Below are 16,404 nucleotides of genomic sequence, written 5' to 3' on the forward strand. Positions count from 1 at the left end.
GACCAGAAACATAGTCAATCGGCATGTTACAAATAGTAGTAAAAATATGGATCCAGATGAGAAGATCGATATGGTATGATATGATATGATATGACATGGAGAGTCTGAAAGTGAGAGAGAGAGAGAGAAGAAAGAACAGTATACATACATATAGAATGCCATGCATGCTAAGTAGGGTATCTTTGTCTTTTAATGAAGGAAATTTGTTTTGGTTTTGCATTACGTACTTACTCACACATTTCTTCTGCTCATAGCTTTCGTAGGTTAATATGCCGTGTAGACAACGCTGGCTAATAGGTAACTGGTTCGTTGGTTGCAGTGAAACGAGATGCTGTTTTGCGTTTCTTTTTCGTCATAAGGCGTACGGGTCCGTTTTCCCTTTCATATTTGGTGGAGTGCTTGGCCGATTTGAGGGATGGCTGGTGGCGGCCGGTCGAGGAGTCGAATCAATGGGTCCCGTTGCTGTTGTCCGGGGATTCAGCCGCAGGGAGGGGAAATCCGTCCCCGTGACCAGTTGCGGCGGCTTTGGAGAAGCCCTCTCGAGCTAGCATGGTGTTTAGGACGGCGCAATTGTAGGCTGCCTCGCCCGGCGGTACAACCAGGAAAATGTATGTATTGTCCGTGAAGCGGCCGAGGAAGACGTTGAATTGCGGAGTCTTCGTGTGCATGACGACGAACCCGGCAGATGCAGGGGTTGTGTGGGTGTTCCGCGCCGCACAGTGCTTGAAGGCTTTCATGATGTTGGAGAGTCGTTCATGGCGATCATAGATGGGGTTCAAGTCGCCTACTTCTGAGGAAACGGAAGTTACGGTGAGGAAGGTTGACCGTTCGAACAGGATGACTTCTTCGGCATCAATTCGCTTGGAGAAGGCTTGCAGGAAGCGCTCGATGACAGTCAAGTTTGGAATGAGCTTGTGGACAATGCCGGCCCACGCTTTGTAGAGCGATTGATCCCAAATACTACTGCCAAAGGTGTCGATACTGAAATGCTCCGAACGACTGCGAATTAAGGCGGACCGTTCTTCGTAGATGCGTTGGCGGTGCTCAGCCTGGATGAGATCCAGTTTATGTACAAGGCAGAACACGTAGGCGTTGGGACTGTATTCTTTCAGGGCGTTGATGATGGCGTTGTAGGTGTCAAGATCGCGCTCGACCTCGCGGGATTCAATGTCGAAGACGTAGATCAGGACCGCGACGTCGGAGAAGATGTTCCCTCGCTGAGACGCGAGATATGTTTCCATGAATGCATCCTGTCTGTTTATGGTAAAAGAGCATGTTGGGTTAGACACTGCAATGATTCGAGAAATGCCTGAGACTGCGACTTACCCTCCGCAATCCCAGAGGTTCAGCGTGAGGTTTCCCATGAACTTGACATGGCTGTGCTCGACATCAATGGTAGCACCCAGGCGTCGGACATCTTTCGCAACATAATTGCTGAAAATGATTGAGCGCATCGACGATTTTCCAGATCCACTTTTGCCCATCAAGAGGACCTTTCTCTTCTTCTTGCGCATATCCATTGTGGCAGTTCCCCGGAGCTATCCGGTAACCGTACCCCGCACTTACGGGGCTGGTGATCGTTCAGGTGGATGGCAACCGTGAAGAGATGTGGGATTTAGCATCCGCATAAATACCTCCAGCCCATGGGATGCAGTAGGACCCTGCAAGTCGAGGGAGGTAACGATCTCCACAGGCAATGAATGGGCGAGGGTGGTTGGTTGGACAGAAGGAGCAGCAGCAGCCGGATGACCAGCCTTCCGGGCGTCATTGCATGAGCTTCTTCCCGGGATTAATAATAATCCGGCTCCATCACGTGGGGAGCGCACGGTCCACCCAGGGATGCTGACATTGAAGGTTGGATGGGATGCAGAGTGCACGGTTAGTGATGCGAGTAATGTACTGTCCCTCTCACCGAACTATCCATCTCCTTCCCCCTGCCTTGGAAATGGTCCCCGGAGGTGGCGTTCATCCACATTCCTCCTCCCATGTGCCTCCATTGTTATTAGACTTTCTGCACGGAAGGGGGGTTTGCCAATCATTAGGCTCCACTTCATCCATAGTGGATTGACTAGAACCAAAACATTATCAAACTAGCAAAGACACTATCCCCATAATAATCCCTTTTCCAAGGATAATAGTCAGGATTGAGACTGTTGGCGGAAAGACTATTCCCAGCCAGGTAAACTTTTATGATCACATTTCCATCCAAATATAGGCAAGAAGGTAAAAAGGCCCCAAGGAACTGTGTACAGGAAAGGTAGACGATCATCTCTTCACGATGATCCTACAGAAGAAATTAGGTATAAAGTCGGCCAGGTGCCGCAGCAGAGACCTTTGTACAAAACGAACAGAAAAAGCGGGAGCCACAGGCGATGGGCACGAAAGTAGTAGACGCATAAACATCCGGTCATTAAAGTCGTAAGCACGACCACCAGCCGTGGAACGGGCGTCGACTGGCGGTGTCAGGTATCCAAAACATCAACAGATATGCGATCATTAGAAAACAGTGCCATCGGAACGGATCATGATCGGAGGTTCTTTCGTGTTGGGTCTCGACACTTCGGCAATCTCACGGCCACCCTGTTACTTCTGCATCAGCAAATGTCGCCCATGTAAAACAATGAGTGCAGGGATAAATTTATCACATACCTTCCAGGATCCAGCCTCAAGCATCTGTGCAAGGGTCAACTGATCGTCTCCCGTTAATCCAAGCTGACCGTTCACTTCATCCAGTAGCTCATCCAGGAACCCAACGGTCACAGCCCGCCATTCAACGACAACGTCGTCATCCGTGTAGAAGAGTGGTACAACTTCCACGTTGGGTTGGCCCTTGATCTGCGCATTCTCCTTGTAGGCGGCAATACCCCGCTCCAAATCGTGTTCCTTCAGAGTCAACAGACCCATGTCAATCAGCAAACCACCGTTCCGGTATTCGGGTAGACCCGTGAGCAGTTCACTGCCGGCGAAATGGATCTTCATCAGCTTCGACATGGGCACCATGATAGAGTAGCACAGCCACTGCGTAAGCTTGTGGAATGGGACGATGCTCTCCCAGGGTTTCGCAGGGGGAGACTTGGGGAGATCGGAGCACGGCCAGGCGTCTCCGATAGATAGCCCATCAATCTGTGTGCGGGACGGCGGCCAGATCGGAGACAATCCATCCATAAGGACACTCCAGAGCGTGGTGATAGGCACAATTGGAACCGACGAAGCAAGTGTAGACGGATGAGAAAGGAGGTAGTCTAACGATGTTATGTTAGTCGAGAATCCCAGCGACCCTTCATCGAATAAAGCCTTACCGAGCATGTTGCCTGGCCTAGCATCAACCCCAAAGAAATCTTGGTTGTTCAGGGCCTCGGAAAGTCGGATCAGAAGACCAGCTCGGCCTTGAATTCCCGCCAAGGGGTTGGTTTCGGAGTGTTGCATTCCCTTTGCGAGTACTTCGACCGTGATCTTCTTCAGGCCTGCCCCATCCACTTGACAAGGCTCCGTCGGATCGCTGCTAAACAAACCACTCTTAAACATTTCCAAGGTTGCCACGGCCAGACCCTCGCTCCGCGAATAGATCTTGCCGGACTCCTTCGACTTGTATGACCACCTGGTACCTGCACCAGCATCGAGAAGGACGGAAACAACGAAAAGGTCGATCAATCGCCGGGTGCGCTCCTGCGCATCAATGGTACTGGGCCAGGACTGGAGCAATTGGTTAACGCGGGGTCGTCCACCCACGTCGAAGTGTTGCCAACGGCCATGAGGAGGAATGGAGTCGTAGTCCGGGCCATAATCTCTCTGCAAACGATAGCTCCAATTAGCAAACCTGAGAGGTACTAGAGTGACTGGCTAATCTTTTGGCCGAGAGGGCTGCAGCATATAGTATGTACCTTGATAATGGAGACAATGTAAGATGCAGTGGCCATGAATTTGCCCATATCCACATCGAAGTGGTTAAGTCTATTTCTCTTGGCCTTGTTTAAAACAAGGCTGCAGCGCTCGCGGACAGCATGGATACTCCGCAGGTAGGCCGCTGGATCGAGGGCCGGATCAGGTGGTTTGGCAATGGGTAGTTCTGGGATGGAGGCAGGCAGCCCACTTCCTTTATAACCGGGCGATCTCAAGGATGCATTGGAGGTACGAGCACTGTTGACGGTTACGGTCGAGTCGAAATCCTCCTTCTCGCTTTGAATCGAGTTCTTAGAGTCTTTGCGCTTAAAGAGACCCATGGTGACGGGGAGGGGTCAATAGTAGAGACGGAGGGTGAAACACAACAAACGCTCCCTAGCACTCAGGGGGAAGAAAGAACACTTGTTCGTGCCAGGGGATTGACAGTGAGGTGGAACAATCGAGGAGGGAAGGGAAGGGAAAAAGAGAAAGACAGATGAGAGGCCCTGGTGCCAGAAGAAAGCAGACCGGAAAAATGGACACCAGAGGGGAAAAGGTACATAAAAGGATGGTGATCTGCGGCAGTTGCGGGAGACTCGAAGAAGAAAAAGAAGAGAAGAGGCCCTGGTGGGTGGTGACTTTCGGTTTTGACTCTTTAGTCTGACTCTTCTCTCTTTTTTCTAATTTTCTGTTTGTTATTATTTTTATTTTTTTTTCTACCTTCTGTAATTTTTGGGGCCTTTTCAATTCTTTTGGGCTTAAAACTTTTTTTTTCTTTACAGTATGGAGGGACAAATAATACTAATAATAAGGACGAGAAATAATAATAACAGGAATAATACGGGGCGGGGCGGCCGAGTGAGCTTAGGAGGAGTTAGGAAAGGTTAGGAGTTAGTAGCCCAACTAGCAAGACATCATTGGAGCGAAAAGGAGTGGTCCGTAGCCACTGGATTTTCACGGAGCATCAGCATACACCCAGTGAACTAGTCGAGCCCTCGGAGTCGGGAGGTGGAGAGCTTGAGGGGGGCAGAGGTCTTGTCGGAAAGGCTCCAGTTCGATGTTAAAAAGGGTGCATGGCGGGTTGGCCGATTTAGCGTTCTGATAGGAACCGATTCGTACCATTGTTTACCGTTCCCACGGTCGTGAACACTACTGGAAATGTAGTCGGTTGAAAAGAACTTAACTTTCCACCAGTACCTGGTATTTACTGGGTAGTAAAGTAAGTAAGTAGTCCCTGTCAGGTACAAAGTAACAGGAGACAGAAGAACGACATGGGGCCAATAGTAAACATGTATAACTGACAGCATATTGGTCTAAAGCAAATGATTCCAAAAAAAGGTACAGATAGGCTACAGAATTCGACCATCCCATGCCCAGGTATTTAGTAGTTAGTATCTAAGGGCAGTCCGTCCGTCCCTTAGGGAGAAGGGCCAAACTCAGGGCCAAGGGACCAAGACTACCGCGGAGTATTCAGTCCGCGGCGCAATCAACCCGACGCCAGTGATGAGGTCAGAGAATATCAGACCAGTTGGAAGAATGGAAGAAAGATACATCTAACTAGTCAATGTCTGATGTGCCCTAAGTATGTAGGTGCATGATGGTGCATGCATGATAAACCCAACCCGACCCATCCATACGCGCGCATTACCATACGTACCGCACGGTACCAGACCGGTACCTGGTCCCGGTGATGGTGGGGGAGGGAGCCCATAACTGGCCCCGTGTCTGGTAAAGTGCAAATTTCCCAGAATGGAGCAGTTTCCAACGGGTCTTGGACGACGACTACTTTAGCACCTCCCCCTAAACTCATCACCCATCAACTTCCTCCTCGGTGCTACGGCCGACCAAGGGATGCTGTGTCCAGATCGATGGAACCAATGGAAAACTAGGTTAAATTAGCGAGGAGCAAAAAAGAAAAAGAGGAGTACAGGGGAGCACAGACAAGCCTGCGCACAAGGCTATACGTACCAGGTTGATTTGCTTTCCCCCTCTCCTCGCCCCGACACGACGGATCTAGCAAGCTATTAGTCACCCTGCGCCTCCAGCACTCCATCGAATCGGGACATGTCCCTGCCATGGAACCATGGCTCCTTCACCTGTAGTCCAAAGATAGAGGGGAAGAGAAACCAAGATATGACTCGAATCAATGCTAATGAAGGCGCCAGGTAGATAGATAGGATATGCCCCATCCACATTTGTGAATTATTGACCGAGCGCCAACCCCCCCTCCCCTTGGCAACCTAGGTCAGTAGCGGGTATCAGTCAAGCTCTCCACCTTCTTCAATGTCCACTCCTAGCTAGCTATCTTCTATCGAAGTGCACTGATACTCGGCACAATCGTGGTAATGGTGTGCAGGGCCAATAGTCACTGCCCAGGCGCAATGTTGGCTGCTATAGTGCGATGCTCCCGCTTATCTGGGGAATATCTCCGATCTGATGGCGTGTGACTCGTGATTTCTTTTTTACTTCAGGGGTGGTGAGCTTATGCCGCGTCTATCTAGCTACTATCGCCCCATATTGATTATAGCCGCGGCATAGTCTACCTTATACGTACATGTCGATGTTTCACTTCAGGAGGAACTAGTCTTGCTGCAGCCTTGCCTCCATATCGTTCTACTTTGCTAACGCAATCCTGATCCACAGGCGGTGGCAAATTCGTAGAGAGACGGAGAGGCGATTGAAACTAGAGTGTAGATAGTCTTCACATTGTCAATTGCCCTTGTTAATTGCTATATTTGGCTTCTTGTTCGATGCCACGTATAGGTGCTAAGTATGGAAAGTGTTAGTAAAGTATAGTCAGGCTACTTACTGCTGCGCCACAACAGTGGAATAGGGTGTCGTGAAGCATATAGTTTGTATAATAAATGAGATGTACAAGGTAGTGGTCAATGACAGTGTGACTGTTTCTGTCAGATAACCGTCTTGCGCCTTTTCCAACAGATGTAATAGTCAGACTGTAGCTGGGGCGTTATGACTGTTGGTGACCCTATAGTGCACAACTGGAGAACTGAAGATCCCAACACGAGCCGAAGGCCGATCATGCTTCAGGTAGAAAATCACCTAATAGTGCCAATCGCGCTGCGGTTGACAAGATTTTGTCTCGGCACCGACTACCACCCACAACATCCGGCATTCTCAATTGTACAAGAATAGAGCAGAGCCAGCAGTATGCGAAGAATTGGCCCTTTGTGAGATCGGCAACCCTATTTCCATCAAGTGTGCGACTCCCGAAAGGAGGGGAAGTTGCCGATACGCGCATTTATGGTTCAAGTGGACCTTGGTTTGAATCGTACGCGGGCACGCAACTATTGCCGTGTCGATCTCAATCCGGCAGGATCGTCCACACCAGAATATTCGAACTAGTAGCGAATAAGTTGACGGGAAATAATTTCTAGTTCCTCTGAAGCATGTCGGGTACAGAATGTAATATTAGTAGGGTTGGAGACTATCGCAAAAGGGTACCATGGCCAGGAAGTGCCGCAGGTCTGCGATACGTTTCATAAAGTGTAAAAATACTAAACCTCCAGGTCGTTCGTAACAGATTGGTTTTACCGACACGGCGTTTTCACATGGGTCACGTCCGATGAGGTTTGTAGCCCAATACCTATAGGTTGCTTTTTTATAGCTACCCGCATGTCATCTTTGCTTTTGTAAAACACATTGGTCGGATGCGAGGGCGCTAGGGCGGGATAATGATTCTTGAGCTTCGCGCTCGTGTTGAACCCACTTTCCGACAACCCTAATGAAATTGTGCAGAGCGGGATGATGATGATTGATAGCAGTAGGTAGTAATCCGATGATGGAGAAGACTGACTGGGCTCGGATGCCTTACACAGTCGATGGACACCCTACAGAACAGGAAGCAGCAGCCGGTTTGAATACCTTCTCAGATCTATGGAGCTTTTCAGAAAGCCAAGTGAAACATTCCTATGAGACATGGACTGGGCCTAACTTACAAACATCATCTACATGCTACTACTATTTAGAATACAGTAGTCCTACCGTCTAGAAACCTCCTTTGACAGCTCTTGGGTGTGTGCTGGATATAGGCATAAATTTGTCGATCATGCCCATGGTGTCGTGTGAGAAAAATGAATAGTATTGGACTGCAAGTGTTAATGTCCCAGGATCCTCACATATTCTTTCGAGTCGATCTTTTATCGTACTCTCTCGTGAAGAAGTAGCAGGGCGGAGATGTGGCTCACACCACCATTTGTAATTTGAGTTCAGCCGGAAGAATCCTTTTAAAGTTCGGCTTCTTGCCCCTCCAAAAGCCTCCGTATCCCCGGGTGTCGCGGTCATTAAGTAGAGGATGTTGTCAAGAGCGACCGTGTCTGGCTTGAGTAAGATTGCCCTTATACTAAGGTATGGTATATACCGTGGTGTCATTTAAAATTACTGTTACTGTTACCGTTTCAGACGGCAAAGAACAGCAGCTGGCGACTGGCACATGTACTGGGGTTCTTTGGTTGATGAACTCTGCAGCTAGGCGAACCCCAGAGTAGTCGAAGCCTTGTAGGTATATTACCTGATCTTATGACTGTCCCATTCAGGTCATTGTGGCTCTTACAGGCCTTGCTATTGATAATGAATATTACATTTCACGGTTGGAGTGGATCCAGAGCAGAGTAGAGTTACTTATCGCGAGACCTGCATGTGTCGTTCAGGAAAAAAATGGATGCCAACTTAGGATACAGTAAGTGGGAAGTGTCGCCAAACTTTGGGGTTCCTCCGATATAGGCAAGGTGTGCTTACTAGCCATAGGCATTTTCAGAGTACTGCTCGGTACTGGAAAATAATATCGTATGATACTGATAGTGCTAATTGGAGAAGCTTGTGTGTATTTGGGAAGATCATATCCGAACGACTCCGCGCACCCTGTACTTTTGGGAGGATAGGAAAGAAAACCCTTGTATTAGTCGATATGCACAGTTGCTGCAAGCCCCTCCCACCTTCCCCTCCAAAAATGACAAATGTCAATGCACTGGCGTACCCGCTAACGCGGAAAACACGGCCCTGGCCATACTGCTGGGTCGCCCGGTTTTCAGGTTTAACGTTCCGGGTATTTTAATTTCGCGGCGTAATCGAGGCATTGACAACATGGTCATTGTGATATAACCACATCTGAAGAGAGCAAGAAATCACTCATCCATCGCGAGTGTTTAACTTCGTCAGGAGACAGAAAGACTCGGAGTAGTCCGAGCTCTTACAATTGGGTCCGGAGAGGTCCATTAAATTGGCCCGTAATCTCAACGGCGGCGGCTACTGGTAAGAGACCCGATGCTAGTTGAAGCGACTGACATGACTCCTTAGTGCGACTAATCTTGTCATCTTTGCCTACGGACTACCCGCCCTACCAGTACCGCACCATTCATTTCCCCCGAATTTCCGCCACCAACATTAACATCCAGCGGAGATTCCGTGTGGCCCCTCTTGCGTTTACGTGAGTGCGTTGCTCTCAATGAACAACAGCTGTTGGTTAGTATCACTACTTGCAACATTCGTTATGGTCGTCGATTAGTCTTCCCAGACATTCCTGGAACATATTACCGGAGGGGATTATGTCCCTCAAGGTCATGTTGTGCGAGACCACTACTATACCCGAGTGATGGCTGACTCCAATTCAGACAATAAGACCACCTGTCTTTCCTTCCTGTCAGACATAATGATCGCCTGTTCCGTCCTGACCACCCCGCTTAGTCGGTATTGGAATAATTCCCGATGCTCCCTTGACGCTATCGTGCATCCCTGTCAGGCCCCCGCTGTCATCCACAACGATTGGTAGTGAAAATTGGATTTCATCCCGTCGGGGATTCCTAGACGCTTGTTGAGTGCTGACATGGCTGGTTGCCGTAAAGTAACTAATTGTTTCGCCAATTGGTGAACACCGTGGCTGCCCTGATCCCACTACTGTAGGAACCCTTTCGATATCACCCGCGAAAGTTTTTCTTGTTTACAAAGATAAAGGCTCTGTCAAGGACCTGTTTTCCGGTGCGGGGCCTAGGATGAACTTGGTCTGTTTACGGAGTACACCATTCCCTGGAAGTAGCAACTAATTATCATGAAACTGCTTTTCAGATTATCAGGCCCATCATCCTTCGGAGTTTCCTTACTCCCATCTAGCTACCATTCTTGAGCCTCGATTCTCCGTACCGCTCGCTTAGCACTGAGAAGTCTCGCCTTTCAATTTCGTCGTTGGCAGCCCCCCCGAAGAGCCACCGGGCCCCATTCTCCCAGAGCGCCCGGTCCAGTCACTACCATGGACAAACCTCGGAAGCCTAAAAACTTCCTTTGCGGTTAGTGGTCGCTACACAGTAATCACTGGCCATCGTGTCCACATCCCCATAGAGAATTGCCGCGTATCCAGTATGGATCCGTGTGCAAAGGTGACTGGCATTGGTGCCCACAGGAGCCAGCCGATCTACAGCCTGTAGACGGGGCGTCAAGAGAAGCGAGGAGGCAGAGGCAAAAGTAATGACTAGCTAGCAAGAGACTCGAGCTTGAAAGCTAAATCGTCGAATTCACCCACTGTAATTCATCTGCCTTGAGCATTAAGACCACACCACATTGCTTGGCTGGAATAGCACTGTGAGACATCCGTAGTGCCTTGTCTTCAAGGACTGGTGTGCCACTCAATCTTCAAAAGTACTAGTCTAGTGCTCACAGGCCAGCTTGGAGATGCGCATCGTCCTAAACCTGCGGACTCAAGTCCAAAAGTCCCATTCGGCCGCCGAGGTCTGGGATGATAGTAATCACATCAGCTTAACAGTCTAGATTTGGGTCCACTGTGCGGTGGATAACTGAACCCGACCCAGATACTATCTACGTTGTACTAAGTTTTGTTAGGCTGCCAGGCAAGGCCAAAAGGACAGGTTCCGGTCATTTTGTCGTCCGAAAGGATGACTCAGCTCCAGGGGGCTGGGTGCACGTGCCTTACTCCACTCAGCCTCTCACGTGCTGAAATGCACCGCCACATCTTATGCCCCATCGGCAGTCCTCAGCCACCGCGACGGTCGCGGCCCTCCATCTTTAGGGGAACAGTAGTGCCGACTGATGAAACAACAGTTGGCGGGCTCATCAATTCCCCTTGGACTTTTGCTAGTTGGCAGAATGATTCTTTGAAGGGCATCTCCTCATACTGCAACCAAGCCGCATCTTCTGTGAATTCAATCCTCAATCTCCCTACTGGATCCACTCACTCCGCTGCCCGGTGACCGTTGATGGTGAGCTAATCTAGATCATGGCATCCTCACATCCTCCGCATACGGCTTCAATCCTAATACGATCCTTCCAGACCATACCCCACTAATAAATTTCACACCACTATAATCACAATGGACGACCTAAACGGTCTGAGCTGGACCTCCAGCTCATCGAATGATACTCGCAAACCCCCGCCGATGAACACAGGCCTATTATTCCCGACCGTTAGGCAGAGTGATACTTCTGGCCGTTCCACGCCCCTCTCTGGCTCCTCTGGCCCATCCAATGCTCCCTCAAAGTCCGCAACGCCGGACAAGGACAGCTTTGCAAACCTTGTCTCCTTCAATTCATCCAATGCCAACAAGAACCTTACATTACTCGAGCAGCAGAAGAAGCTAGAGCAGGAGAGAGCTAGGAAGGAGGCGGAGAACAGATCGCGTTTCGAATCTCAATATGGAGGGCAAAACACTCATTTCTGGGATAGCCTAGAAAAAGGCAGGAGTAATAACGGGCTTCCCACTTCTGGTACTCCTGCTCAGCAGAGTGTCACATCGACCGACGAGGACGACCTCCTGGCCGCCTTCTGTGCGTCTGCGCCAGTAGACGCATCGACGAACTTTCCGGTGCCTAGCCCCAGTCCTTCGCCGCAACAATTAAGCTCGGTGCAGGCAACACCAAGCAATGCGGGTCTGCCGCAGCAAACCGACCCGATGTCTTTTCCTGATGACGATGATCCCTTCGGCCTTAACCAGCTGAAGTCCAAGCCCGCGCAACCTCCACTGCCCGCGCAGGCTGATGATGACGATGACTTTCTTGGCTTGCTGGGCAAGCCTGTATCTGAAATCCCCCGACCAGAGCCTCCTGCTGCGAAATCACCTACCCCCGTTGAAAGAGAAAACAACTCGCCGCCTTCTAGGCCGTCTAATGGAGTGGATCGGGCAATTGCAGAGCTTGTTGATATGGGCTTCCCTGCAGACAAATCCAGTCAGGCTTTACGAATGACACAATCCGGCACTGATGTCCAGGCTGCTGTTAGCTTACTTCTCACCCAAGCGCATGAAGAATCACGCCAAAAGTCGAAAAATCGACCAACTCCGGATGAACGGTTCACCGAGCAACCGAGCAGAAGTCGCGATCGCAGTGAAAGGTCTGGGCGTGACGTACCTTCATGGATGCAGCAGGGGCGGTCACGCAGCCGCAGCAATAATCGAACCTCTTCGCCGGCAGAGAAGGATCCGTCACAGCTTGCGGCGACATTTGGAAACAACCTGCTCAAGACAGCGAACTCTCTGTGGAAGACTGGCAGCAAGAAAATGCAGCAAGTGGTACAGGAGCTCAATGCTGATCACGATTCAAACCAACCTCGCTGGTTGAGAGATGCCGCTTCGCATGAAGAGCCGCCGTCCCGTGATCGTTCTCACGTTGCTAGTCAGCCCCAAGCCCGACCTGAATTAATGACAGACGAGGCGCTCCTATTAGAGTCAGGCGGTCCTCCTCGTCCGTCTCGCAATGCTATGCGGTCCGCCGACGGGCCTTCATCTCGTCCAAGCAGCAATGGTGCTAGACACCAGCCGTCTCCCGCTAGCGAGCGGCGTATGCAACAACCAGCCTTTATGCAACAGCAGCCAAGAGCAGAGACTAGAGACCCTAGATCCCGGTTAACGAAAACAGCTTCGGAGGAGCAGTCAGCGCAAGCATATGTCAGTCCTGCGCGAAGAAAACGCCCCGTTGCCCCATCGCCTGCCGCGGAACCTAATGTCGACTTGTTTGAGAATTCTGCGCCAGCGCCTGTCCAGCGGCCGAAGCCCTCACCTGCACCAGCACAACCACCAAGGAGACCAACACCATCCACCACTTTACCTTCAAGGTCCAAGGCTCCGCCCCGTGCTGTACCGCCAGTCGCTCAAGATGTCCTCTCCTCTTTGCATCGGCAGCGTGAACTAGCATCCGAGGCCTACAAGAGGGGCGACTACGCCGCTGCACACGAGGCTTTTACAGCGGCGCTCACACCGCTGCCAAACAAGCACCCTATCACGATCATTATTCGCAGCAATCGCGCCATGACTGCTCTGAAAGTTGGCGATCCCAAGGTGGCAATTAGCGATGCCGACACTATGCTGGAGGTCATCGGTCCTTCGAAGGGAGAAGGCGAGAGCATCGACCTCCTCAATGGAGAGCCCACTAAGCCAATGAAGGATTTCTTCGGCAAGGCATTGATGCGCAAGGCCGAAGCCCTGGAGCAATTGGAGCGATGGGCGGACGCCGCTCAGGCGTGGAAGTTGGCTGTGGAGAATGGCCATGGTGGCAGCACTAGTATCCAGGGCCGCAATCGATGCGAGAAAGCGGCTGGCATCAACAAACCCGCCCCGAAACCAGCAGCCCCTGCAAGACGTCCTCCTGCCCCCGCCCCGAAGAAGGCCTCTGCTCTAGGTGACATTCAGGGCTCTTCATCTGGCACTTCTTTCGAGGCGGTCAATCGCCTGCGGGAGGCCAACCAAGCAGCAGAGCGTGCAGATGAAGAGAAGTTCGCGCTCTCCGAAAGTGTAGATGCACGATTGGCAGCGTGGAAGAATGGCAAACAAGACAACCTGCGAGCCCTGTTGGGCAGCTTGGATACCGTCCTCTGGCCGGAAGCTGGTTGGAAAAAGGTCAACATGTCCGAACTGATCATCCCCAACAAGGTGAAGATTCAGTACATGAAGGGAATATCCAAGGTACACCCGGACAAGGTATGCATTATTGCCCTCCATCACCAAGATATATAAGAGGCTTGACTGTCTAACCCATCATCAACCAGATCCCCACAAACGCCACCACCGAGCAACGCATGATCGCCGGTGCCGTATTCGGCGCTCTAAACGATGCATGGGACAAGTTCAAGAAGGAAAACAACCTTTAGAGACTTCCATGATCCATCCCTACTCTCTTCCTTCGACTCCGTTTTCGATTATCATTGCCACGTCGTTTTGCTACGCCACCCTAACTCGCCATTCTACTCAAATCTTCATCTTTGCGACCTTCTGACCCATGCATGCATCCTTGGCGTGGCTTTTTTCATTCCACAACCCATTCTGCTTATGAGGTCATCATCTATGCTTTTGCACGTGCATTCGTCATATTTTCGATCTTCTTGCGCACATACTATTTTTGTACATATATAGACTTATACCTACCTACCTACCTACCATTTCTGCCTCCCTGACAGTTACTGCCAATGAAAAGAGAATCAATCGACGCATACCCCTTCTATCTTGGATACATCCTATATGTTAACACATTGGCCGAACAATTCGTAGTTGATTGCCGTCATGTTGTGACCACCCATCGATACGAGACAATTGAGCACCCCGGTACTATTGGACCGTCCAATTTCTTATATTTCTATTTCATGCAATTGGTAGAGAAGGTAAGAAGTAGTGTACAAAGTGATGTAGTATTTATCCTGAACACGCTAAGTAATACTTTTATCTAATCTAAGTCAAATTACAACAAGATAGGTAGGTAGGTGAGGCTATTCAGCCTGCTCAGGGGCAGCTGATTGCTCTTGTGCTACCGGTGCTGTCGATTCCCCTTGCTGCTGTTGTTGCTGTTGCTTCTTTTGCTCCTCTTCTTCCCGCTCCTTCCGCTCTCTCTTGAGCTGCTTCCTCCCCTTAGGCTTCTCCGGTTGAGTCAAGTCGACTTGATGCGAAGGCCATTTCTCGCGGCATTTCTGCTCGTCTTCCTCGGTCCAGTCACGCGGGAGAACAGCGAATACCAGGTAGGATGTGTGCGTTTTCAGGTCCTGCTCGGAGCGGTGGACCAAGCGGCCTTGCTTGTAAGGTGGAATAGTCGAGGTGGGTTGTTGAGCGGGGGTTTCCTCTTCTTCGGTCTTAGCTTCTTGCTCTTTCTTGATCTCGGGCTTGGCCGCAGGCGTGCTGTTCTCCTCGTCGTCTAGCTGGTGCATCATCTCACGATATTTCCGGGAATGTTCTTCGACTTGGCGCATCTTGGTGACTGCCTCGTCGACGTCCTTCGGGAAGACTACTGCGCCGCGGACGCGCTCGTACTCCAGACCAGTCTTTTCCCGCTTCACTTCGATGCGGTGGTGGTTTACCTCCACCATGGATATGGAGAGCCAGGAGAGCTGACGGAGGGTGCTGATGGTTCGTTGGACTTGCTCTAGGCAGGGCGAGAATGTGCAGAGGTACACGGGGGAGTCGGGGTCGAGCGGAGATTCTCCACCGTCGGCAGGGTGGCGGACCAGATGCTTCAGCGCAAGCCAGGGAGCAGGCAGGTCCAGGAAGATAGCGTTGGCCTTGGGAGACTTGCCGGTCTTGGGATCGCCGAGCAGGAAACCGTCCTTATAGACATCGCGATGCGTCACTTCGACTAGTCCATCCAGACCGTGTTCGTGTAGCTCCTGGCGCACTTTCTCTGCGCGCTGCTCGTGGTACTCGAAACTGCAGACCTTGCCGAGTCTTCTCTTCTTCGTCGCGGGCGAGTCGTCGGAGGGGTATCCGTTGAAGGCCGCTCGAACAGCCGCGTGCGTGAAAGATCCACTGCCTGCTCCAGCTTCGATGACGGTGCTTCCGGGGCGAGCGCGCAGACGGTGGAGGATGTAGCTGTAGTCCGGGGTGTAGACGACCTGAGTGCGATGGGGAAGAGATGTCGTCCATAGTTCGGGGGTGGGGTAGACCAGGTGGAGGAAACCACTGGATGCAGCGACGGCAGCCTTGGGAGACGATGTATTATCGCCCTCGACAGGAGTGGCCGAGTCTATCTCGTCTACTTTCCGCTTGAGCTTTTGGTTCTTCTTCTGGGGTCCGCGGCCTCGTCGCGATCCCGTGTCGACTTTGGAGGCGCCGATTTGCGCTCCCCATGGTTGGTCAACGAGGGTGGTGTGGGGGAAGGAGCCGAATCGCGTGGTCTCTACCTTGCCCTCTTTGTAGCCAGCGTCTTGGTCATCTCGAAGGCGGAGGACAGTCGGAATGGCCTGGTCGCGACGGAGGTGAAGGAGGGCGAGCTGATCGAGGCGCGAATGGGAGCCGGGGGTAAGGAATGGCGACGACATGGTTGTGTATGTAATCTGCTGTTTCGGGCTATGAAATGAGCGACGCGAGCCAATTCCCCGCGCAAAAGCAAAGCTGCAGCATTCGACTTGAAGCTTTCAATGCGGCGTCACTTTCCTCTTCCATGCAGAACATCCTCTGCGCTAGACCTATCTTGGCACATGGGTAGGGCATAGGGCTACTGGCACGTGCTATTGATTTGGGGTTAGTTCCCTGCTTCTGATTGGCCAGTTTGATGAGTATCAAGATAACGGGCGGCAGTATTGAAATAGAC

General features: G+C 51.1%; 5 protein-coding genes across 5 annotated transcripts; 2 read left to right on the forward strand and 3 right to left on the reverse strand.

Moving 5' to 3' along the window:
- Positions 1–446: 446 nt before the first annotated feature.
- BO83DRAFT_393051 (Rag GTPase GTR1) lies at positions 447–1,520 on the reverse strand (the record flags this gene model as incomplete). The annotated part of the gene is made up of 2 exons (XM_025532964.1): positions 447–1,254; positions 1,327–1,520. The coding sequence occupies 2 exons, from the start codon at positions 1,518–1,520 to the stop codon at positions 447–449; spliced, it is 1,002 nt and encodes a 333-aa protein (XP_025383394.1).
- A 775-nt stretch (positions 1,521–2,295) lies between these two features.
- BO83DRAFT_151420 (URC4/urg3 family protein) lies at positions 2,296–4,526 on the reverse strand. The gene is made up of 4 exons (XM_025526238.1): positions 3,882–4,526; positions 3,300–3,789; positions 2,650–3,242; positions 2,296–2,580 (listed from the first exon to the last, which is right to left on the reverse strand). Exons 1-4 carry the CDS (start codon positions 4,218–4,220, stop codon positions 2,497–2,499), a joined length of 1,506 nt encoding a protein of 501 aa, XP_025383395.1. The 5' UTR covers positions 4,221–4,526; the 3' UTR covers positions 2,296–2,496.
- On the forward strand, positions 4,415–8,272 carry BO83DRAFT_402862 (uncharacterized protein; the record flags this gene model as incomplete). The annotated part of the gene is made up of 15 exons (XM_025533568.1): positions 4,415–4,506; positions 4,787–4,814; positions 4,867–4,959; positions 5,301–5,387; positions 5,586–5,607; positions 5,783–5,850; positions 5,908–6,044; positions 6,236–6,322; positions 6,840–6,962; positions 7,028–7,067; positions 7,114–7,217; positions 7,905–7,959; positions 8,007–8,059; positions 8,105–8,184; positions 8,205–8,272. The coding sequence occupies 15 exons, from the start codon at positions 4,415–4,417 to the stop codon at positions 8,270–8,272; spliced, it is 1,137 nt and encodes a 378-aa protein (XP_025383396.1).
- Positions 8,273–10,907: 2,635 nt separating this feature from the next.
- Positions 10,908–14,315, forward strand: BO83DRAFT_382345 (UBA/TS-N domain protein). The gene is made up of 3 exons (XM_025532204.1): positions 10,908–11,102; positions 11,174–13,811; positions 13,880–14,315. Exons 2-3 carry the CDS (start codon positions 11,214–11,216, stop codon positions 13,979–13,981), a joined length of 2,700 nt encoding a protein of 899 aa, XP_025383397.1. The 5' UTR covers positions 10,908–11,102; positions 11,174–11,213; the 3' UTR covers positions 13,982–14,315.
- A 217-nt stretch (positions 14,316–14,532) lies between these two features.
- On the reverse strand, positions 14,533–16,404 carry trm61 (tRNA 1-methyladenosine methyltransferase subunit GCD14). The gene has a single exon (XM_025528809.1). The coding sequence runs from the start codon at positions 16,130–16,132 to the stop codon at positions 14,594–14,596; it is 1,539 nt and encodes a 512-aa protein (XP_025383398.1). The 5' UTR covers positions 16,133–16,404; the 3' UTR covers positions 14,533–14,593.

This window comes from Aspergillus eucalypticola (assembly GCF_003184535.1).
Source record: "Aspergillus eucalypticola CBS 122712 chromosome Unknown BO83scaffold_34, whole genome shotgun sequence".
Lineage (NCBI taxonomy): Eukaryota > Fungi > Ascomycota > Eurotiomycetes > Eurotiales > Aspergillaceae > Aspergillus > Aspergillus eucalypticola.

Bases quoted from the DNA above. Each gene is read 5' to 3' on its own strand.
- trm61 (XM_025528809.1), bottom strand. From the start codon at position 16,132: ATGTCGTCGCCATTCCTTACCCCCGGCTCCCATTCGCGCCTCGATCAG.
- BO83DRAFT_151420 (XM_025526238.1), bottom strand. From the start codon at position 4,220: ATGGGTCTCTTTAAGCGCAAAGACTCTAAGAACTCGATTCAAAGCGAG. The intron at 3,790-3,881 runs GTACATACTATA...TATCGTTTGCAG, and splicing joins ACATTGTCTCCATTATCAAG to AGAGATTATGGCCCGGACTA. The intron at 3,243-3,299 runs GTAAGGCTTTAT...TAACATCGTTAG, and splicing joins TAGGCCAGGCAACATGCTCG to ACTACCTCCTTTCTCATCCG.
- BO83DRAFT_382345 (XM_025532204.1), top strand. From the start codon at position 11,214: ATGGACGACCTAAACGGTCTGAGCTGGACCTCCAGCTCATCGAATGAT. The intron at 13,812-13,879 runs GTATGCATTATT...ATCATCAACCAG, and splicing joins CCAAGGTACACCCGGACAAG to ATCCCCACAAACGCCACCAC.